Source organism: Solanum pennellii, chromosome 1, assembly GCF_001406875.1.
Source record: "Solanum pennellii chromosome 1, SPENNV200".
Classification (NCBI taxonomy): Eukaryota; Viridiplantae; Streptophyta; class Magnoliopsida; order Solanales; family Solanaceae; genus Solanum; species Solanum pennellii.
In genome coordinates this window covers 90,598,627-90,607,115 of record NC_028637.1, presented here as the reverse complement: position 1 = coordinate 90,607,115, position 8,489 = coordinate 90,598,627, and the positions used below count along the sequence as shown (strand labels likewise).

The following is an 8,489-nucleotide window of genomic DNA, read 5'->3' as shown; positions in this document are numbered from 1 at the left end:
TCTTCTTTAGAAACACTACACTTTCTTCAGTTATTAATAAAAATTAGAGATATATAGCCATGTAAAAGCTTCTATTATATATTCCTGATACATGGTCCAAAAAGCATATTTAAAAGTAATTGATCATACGAACAGTTCCACAATCAACTCAATAACCTATAGTACTTATACTACAACAATTTCACCATTTAATTTGCTGTTTGAAATTTTTCATGAAACAGTTGGAATTTGGTTACTAGTTTGTCTCGGGGTGGCAAGTGTTGTTTGATTGCCGGAGCATCACAAAAGTTTTTCATCCATCCTGATAAGAGCGGGAATTTGTCTGCATCAAACAACTTCAGATTGAGTACCTCCTCAAATACATCAAGAAGATACGCGATCCAACCAAGTGCGAGATCCACATATCCGATATTTTCTCCACCAAAAAATTTCTTCCCTTTCAATTGCTCTTCAATGAATTCTAGGTTTTGCATTGCTGGAACAAGAGCTTCCTTTTTCGCCTCATATCCTTTTTCTGTGAAAACACTCCATACTGATGGCAGAAGCTGCGGTTCATGAAAGACAAATATCAACGAAAATGACCAATTCATTAACTAAAAATGCCTATTCTCCGACTGATCACTTTGCTTAAATGTTAATATACGAATAATACTCAATAAAATAAAATTAGTGGCGTAAAGTCAAATTATATAGATACACGAAAATAATTAACATAAATTTCATTATTGATCTGATATCAATGATATCTTACCTTGTCGTCGACAAATTTTGCCCAAAATCGTGCCATGGCTTTCTCATAAGGATCCTTAGGTAGCAAAGGAGTTGTTTCCTTCCATGTCTCATCGATATACTCGAGAATCACCAGTGATTCACAGATTGGTTTGCCTTTGTGTACAAGTACAGGAATCTTTTTGTGAACAGGATTATACTGGAGGAGTTGAGGGCTCTTCTGACTTAAATCTTCAAAGATGTTTTCGTATTCGATCCCTTTGATATCCAGCGCCCAAACAATCCTCAAGCCATATGGACTTGACCAATTCCTGTAAATCTTCACTTCATCTGCCATGTTTGTTTTAATCTGCAAGCTAATGTTTACTTATACACGCACAAAATTATACCTTTTGCCCTTTATGGTATTTAACTTACGTGGGACATAATTTATTTAGAAATTAAAATCATGCTCAGTTCACTTATAAGAAATTATGATACGAAAATATAAATTTATTCTTTGCGAAAAAATAATTACCTTATGACAACAATGTGTGGGGAATGATAAGTCCAACAGATTGTTTCACTTAGTCTTTGCTCTTGTTTTCATCTGGTATACCAAATCTTTGTTCTCATGTTCTTGATTTTTGTTGGATGATTTGTGGATGGATGTTCATCTATTTATATACTAACGTAGGGGTTAAAATATAAATATTAATTATTATGCTAGTCCCTATATATTTACAAAGTAATCATTATTCTAGAACTCTCTACGTGTCTAGAATTTTCTAAGGACTTTTCATGAAATATCTATGATATTTTAGGTTCTACCTAACAAATTACCACAAGTCTCTAGAATCTTCTACCATGGACTAGTCTTCTCCCCAAAACCCAATATCAAAAATTAAATTAAGAAATAAAATTTTTATAATGTATGCAATAAATAAAGAATCATAAATTATATATAAATACATTCAATATATTTTTATTTTGAAACAAAACAAAAGATGAAAAAAATTTAAAATAGAATACATGGTTGACATAGTTATCAAATATTTTTGAAAGTAATTCTCCTTTTTCACTGGCATATATTCGTCAAAGAAATTGTTTGATCCCAACTTCATCAGTTGATCGTCTTTCTTTAATTTTTTTAAAATTAACTAATCATCTTTAAAATCTTAAGCTTTTAAAATAAAGTACGTCAATAATATTAGCCTTCTTTAGATATAATATTTCTATATGGACAATTTTGTGTCACGTAAGACTTATGTGGCATGATGACATAGCTAATCATCATATTTATTGTAAAAAAATTTCAAGCATATTAACAATTAGGGATAATAGCACTTTTGATCCTTCAATTAATGATAAAAATTTATTTTGGTCCTTATATAATTATACTTTCCCGTTCACTATTACTTGTCACTAATTTCTAAAATAGATTTTTATTTTTACCGTCACTTTCGACATATCAAGAAAAGACAATAATTTTTTTTTTAATTTTACCCTCAACATTAAATATTTATTTTTTAAATTATTTTTTAAGACATCATTTAATAAGGGATAGTTTGATAAAATACTTATATCATCAATTATTTTCTTGATGGGTGTGTCAGGTCAAACTATGACAAGTAAAAGCAAAACAAAAAGAGTATGATTTAATATATTTAACTTTTTTAAAAAATTAAATGTACCTTTAAATCAAATAATAAAGAAAAATAATATTTTTAGACTCATTTTAGAAGTTAATCATAAACTTAACATAACTTCTTACTGATTACTAAGGAATAATTAACAATTATGTGAATATTAACCTGCGAAAGAATAAAAAATGTAGTATATATATATATATATATATATATATATAAAAGACTTCTTCCCAGAAATTGTTATAATGTTACGATCAACTTTCAAATTAAGCTTCCATCAAATTAGCTGGCTCAGATGAATATATAACCATGATTATTATTTTTTTTGAAATTATAAATGTTTCTCCTTTGATCCTATATATACTTGCATTGTTGCATGCAATAGTCTGTCATTTCTTGATAATTTTACTTAAACTTTGGTGATTTGAGTTAATCATTTTGTTTTTGTCTAGAGATGGTACAATATATATAGATTGAAGGTCAATGTTATTTATTAGAGCTTTGAATGAAATATGAAGAGTTGCGACTTTCTTTAAAATTGCGACTTTCATGAAAAATTGTTACTTTAATGAAAATTTGTGATTTTTATAAGAGTTGCGACTTTAATAAAAATTGTAACTTTTATGAGTGGTTGTGAACGTTCCGAAGGGTTGTAACTTTTGCATAGAGTTGTGACCTTTTCGATAAGGCATAATATAAATATTTGATGACACTACCCTTTGTTGTTTATAAATAGAGGAATTTTCTTTGATTTTGAAACAACAAAAATTCTGAACTTATTCTTCTTCTGCACAATTAAATATTCGTGTACTTTGCTCTTGTTGAATGACTTAGTGACACCATTGTTTTTGTATCAATACACTGGCAAATAGAATCGTTCTATCCTGAAAGAATTTATTCCTTTAAACCTCGGGTACTATAGGAGAATAATTATCTTAAGAGAACAGTACTATGCATTCAGTGAGCTTGATTTGTTCCTTTGTGTTTTATTCTATTGTTATAGATCATACTTTTTACCGTCATTAATATATGATTATGTTATTAATTGTTATTTTTCAGTACATGCTTTAAGTTATATTTTTGCAAGTTATTGTTATAAGTATTTGTTAGTATTGATCTATTAACATACGTTAATCAAGTATTAACACAAATTTTCTCTACTACAATTGTTGAAGGTACAATAAAAAAATCTCTTAAAGATCTATACTATCATCTTTTGAAGACAAAATTCAAATTTGATATGCCTTTTGTAAGAACATAAAGACCTTAAAAAACCTTGTTGAACCTAGAAAAACAAGACGAGAATTAATTAATAAGCATTTGACAGGACTTCAAAGATGTTTTATCAAATGACATATAGAGGAATATGACTAGATTGGAGTCTCTTTTGATCTTAAAGACAGATAACTACAAAACAAATTAACTGCTCATATTCAATATGAAGTATTGATAGATTCTCAAGTTTACTGCAAATTGTAGATAATTTTCTTGAAGTAATAGATGTGTTTTTCGACACTGCGATTAGAATAAAAGTGTAGTATCAAACTGAACTCAATCACTCTGGTTTGCTGATTTTTAAAAAGCACCCAAACAAATGAAATTGTTTTGTGTAATATTTTTCTCTTTCAAGTACATATGATAAGTTGAATTATTGTCCAATATGACATTTTTCCTTTAATTTTTCATTTTAATAATTTCTTATGATAATTTTAACGGTGAGTTTTAATATAATATATGTAAAGCAAAAAGTAGGGTTGAACTTTCCATTCGTTAAAATTAGAACAATTACGAGTTACTCACTTTTTCAGCCTTTTAAATTTTTTTATTTCTTTACAAACGATTTTTTTTGCTCACTTTGACATGTCATCAAAAAGTGTCAAAATGACACAATAGAACCCTGTTTAAAATGAATATCATCAAAATGAGATGTCTAAGTAAAAATTGGTGTCAAGTTTAGGAGGTGGTTTGGCCATCCAAAAATATATAGTAACACTTCATGGAAGCAAAAGGATAAATTATAAAATTATTATATGTCCAAAACTCGAGATGTTGCAAAATAAATACATGCCTCTGTAACTAAGAGTCGCTTTGAAAATGCTACAAAGGAGTATTATTTTCCAAATTACAAAGAGATACAAGAAAATGTTGCATTCATTATTGGTATAAAATTTGCAATTTTACCAATATTACAATTGCCGTTCAAAACTAATAGTATTACAATTTGCACTTTAGATAATTTTACCATTACCATTTTTTTTACCAATATCAGGCAAAACGAAAAAGGTGTAGCAAAGTTGCCTATGAGTATGGAGAATAGTTACTTTACCAATCATGTAGGTCATTTGAAATAAGCGGAATAGGAGAGCATTTGAAGGGGTAAACGTCACTTTGTAAAAATGCAAAGTTGATAGAGGCTCGATCTCTTCTTTAGAAACACTACACTTTCCTCAATTATTACTAAAAATTAAAGATATATAGCCATGTAAAAGCTTCTATTATATATTCCTGATACATAGTCCAAAAAGCATATTTAAAAGTACTTGATCGTAAATACAGTTCCACAATCAGCTCAATAACCTATAGATACTTATACTACAACAATTTTCACCATTTAATTTGCTGTTTGAAATTTTTCATGAAACTGTTGGAATTTGGTTACTAGTTTGTCTCGGGGTGGCAAGTGTTGTTTGATTGCCGAAGCATCACAAAAGTTCTTCATCCATCCTGATAAGAGCGGGAATTTGTCTGCATCAAACAACTTCAGATTGAGTACGTCCTCAAATACATCAAGAAGATACGCCATCCAACCAAGTGCGAGATCCACATATCCGACATTTTCTCCACCAAAAAATTTCTTCCCTTTCAATTGCTCTTCAATGAATTCTAGGTTTTGCATTGCTGGAACAAGAGCTTCCTTTTTCGCCTCATATCCTTTTTCTGTAAAAACACTCCATATTGATGGCAGAAGCTGCGGTTCATGAAAGACAAAAATATCAACGAAAATGACCAATTCAATAACTAAAAATGCCTATTCTCCGACTGATCACTTAGCTCAAATGTTAATATACAAATAACAACTCAATAAAATTAGTGGCCTAAAATCAAATTATATAGATACACGAAAATAGTTAAACATAAATTTCATTATTGATCTGATATCAATGATATCTTACCTTGTCGTCCACAAATTTTGCCCAAAATCGTGCCATGGCTTTCTCATAAGGATCCTTAGGTAGCAAAGGAGTTGTTTCCTTCCATGTCTCATCGATATACTCGAGAATCACTAGTGATTCACAGATTGGTTTTCCTTTGTGTACAAGTACAGGAATTTTTTTGTGAACAGGGTTATACTGAAGGAGTTGAGGGCTCTTTTGGCTTAAATCTTCAAAGATGTTTTCGTATTCGATGCCTTTGATATCCAGCGCCCAAACAATCCTCAAGCCATATGGACTTGACCAATTCCTGTAAATCTTCACTTCATCTGCCATTTTTGTTTTAATCTGCAATTGATCTGTAAGCTTATGTTCTGTTATATACACTCACAAAATTATACCTTTTGCCCTTTATGGTATTTAACTTATGTGGGACATAATTTTTTTAGAAATTAAAATCATGCTCATTTCACTTATAAGAAATTATGATACGAAAATATAAATTTATTCTTTGCGAAAAAATAATTACCTTATGACAACAATGTGTGGGGAATGATAAGTCCAACAGATTGTTTCACTTAGTCTTTGCTCTTGTTTTCATCTGGTATACCAAAACTTTGTTCTCATGTTCTTGATTTTTGTTGGATGATTTGTGGATGGATGTTCATCTATTTATATACTAACTTAAGGGTTAAAATATAAATAATTATTATTATGTCAGTCCTTATATACTTATAAAATATCATTACTCTAGAACTCTCTACGTGTCTAGAATTTTCTAAACACTTTTCATGAATATCTATGATATTCTAGGTTCTACCTAAGAAATTGCCATAATTATCTAGAATCTTCTACCATGGACTAACCTTTTTTTTTCTCAAATAATAGAAATTAAGTTAGGAATTAAAAAATATATACGTAGTAAATACATTCAATATAATTTTGTTTTGAAACAAAACTAAAAAATGAAAAATAAATTACATGATTGGCATAGTTATCGAATAGTTCTGAAAGTGTTTCTCCTTAATCAACGACATATATTCAATACAAAAATTGTTTAATAACAACTTCATCAATTGATCATCTTTCTTTATTTTATTTTTTTAAAAAAATTAACTATTCATCTTCAAATCTTGAGCTTTTAAATAAAGTACAGTTGATAATATTATACTTCTTCATATGTAAGCTTTCTTCATGGGCAACTTTGTGCCATGTGAAACTTACGTGACACTTATGTGGCATGATGACGTAGCTAATCGTCATATTTTTTTTTATAATTCTCAAGCATATTAACAAATAAGGATGATAGAACTTTTGACCCTATATTTAATGGTAAAATTTTATTTTGGTCTTTGTATAATTATAGTCTCTCATTCACTTTTACTTGTCATTAATTTCTAAAATAGATTTTTATTTTTACTTGTCACTTTTGACATGTCAAGAAAAGTCAGTAATTTATTTTACTCTTAACATTAAACATTTATTTTTCAAATTATTTTTTAAGACATCATTTAATAGGGAATAATTTGATAAAATACTTATATCATTAATTATTTTTTAATAGGTGTGTGAAATCAAACTATGACAAGAGTATGATTTATTATATTTAACTTTTATTAAAAAAATATAATGTACCTTTTAGTCATTTTATAAAGAAAAATTATATTTTTGGACTCATTTTAGAACTCCATCATAAGCTTAACATAACTTCTTATTACTGATAGGAATAATTAACAATTTTGTGAATATTAACTAATAAAAGAATAATATATATAAAGAGAGAACTCTAGGGTATCATTACGAATTGAAATTATCTTTTAATTTATTTATTTTTAAAACTAGTCTTTTTTGTTTTCAAGAAATCTTTATAATTGTTATCATCATCTTACAAATTAAACTTCCAACAAATCTTTGATATGTATAAATATCAGCGCTCCATTTAACTGACTTAAGCGATGGAACGTCATATATGAATACCAGGTCAAACTTAAATTTAACTAATCGACACCAGATCATAAAGTATTGAGCCAAACTATGTGAATTAGCTGGTTCAGATGAATATATAACATTTATACCTTGAGAAATTTCTTTTTAATTTTGAAATTGCGAATGTTTCTCCTATAATCCTATCAATACTTGGATTGTTGCATGCAATAGTCTACCATTTCTCGATAATTTTACTTTACCTTTGGTGATTTGAGTTAATCATTTTTTTTTTGTTTAGAGATAGTACAATATAGATTGAAGTTTAATGTCATTATTAGAGCTTTGAATGAAATACGAAGAGTTGCGACTTTCATGACAAATTGAGACTTTTATGAAAAGTTATTACTTTAATGAAAATTTGTGGCTTTTATGAAGAGTTGTAACTTTTATAAAAAGTTGTGACTTTTATTGTTTATTAAATAGAGGAATTTTCTCTGATTTTAAAACAACGAAAATTCAAACTTATTATTCTTCTGCACAATTAAATATTCGTGTAATTTGCTTCTGTTGAATGGCTCTCAATGACATCATTGTTTTGTATTAATACATTGGTGAATAGAATCGTTCTATTCTTGAAGGATTTGTTCCTTTAAACCTTGGTTCTAGAGAAAAATAATTTTGTTAAGAGGATATTATGCATTCAGTGAACTTGATTTTTTTCCTTTCTGTTTTATTCTATTGTTATATATCATATTATGTTTTTTTACCGTCATTAATTTATGATGATGTTATTAATTGTTATTTGAGTACATGCTTTAAGTTATGTTTCTACAAAGTTATTGTTATAAGTATTTGTTGGTATAAATTAATTAACATACGTTAATTGAGTATTCACACAAATTTCTCTACTGCAATTATTGAGGTACACTAAAAAAATCCCTTGAAGATCTATACTATCATCTTTCGAAGACAAAATTCAAGTTTGATATGTCATTTGTAAGAACATAAAGACCTTAAGAAATCTTATCGTATCTTGATGTGCAAAGTGAAGCAG

The 8,489-nt window shown here is 28.3% G+C and overlaps 2 protein-coding genes across 3 annotated transcripts; both read right to left on the bottom strand.

Moving 5' to 3' along the window:
• On the bottom strand, positions 1-1,406 carry LOC107013143 (glutathione transferase GST 23-like). The gene is made up of 3 exons (XM_015213131.2): positions 1,247-1,406; positions 752-1,078; positions 1-545 (listed from the first exon to the last, which is right to left on the bottom strand). The coding sequence occupies exons 2-3, from the start codon at positions 1,064-1,066 to the stop codon at positions 189-191; spliced, it is 672 nt and encodes a 223-aa protein (XP_015068617.1). The 5' UTR covers positions 1,067-1,078; positions 1,247-1,406; the 3' UTR covers positions 1-188.
• Positions 1,407-4,832: 3,426 nt separating this feature from the next.
• LOC107030021 (glutathione transferase GST 23-like) lies at positions 4,833-6,176 on the bottom strand. Of its 2 annotated transcripts, none has more exons than XM_015231432.2 (3): positions 6,039-6,176; positions 5,531-5,868; positions 4,833-5,325 (listed from the first exon to the last, which is right to left on the bottom strand). In XM_015231432.2, exons 2-3 carry the CDS (start codon positions 5,843-5,845, stop codon positions 4,969-4,971), a joined length of 672 nt encoding a protein of 223 aa, XP_015086918.1. In that variant the 5' UTR covers positions 5,846-5,868; positions 6,039-6,176; the 3' UTR covers positions 4,833-4,968. The 2 variants fall into 2 exon arrangements, with proteins under 2 accessions (XP_015086918.1, XP_015086921.1); XM_015231435.2 differs by having other exon boundaries at positions 5,531-5,857.
• Between the last annotated feature and the right edge of the window lie 2,313 nt (positions 6,177-8,489).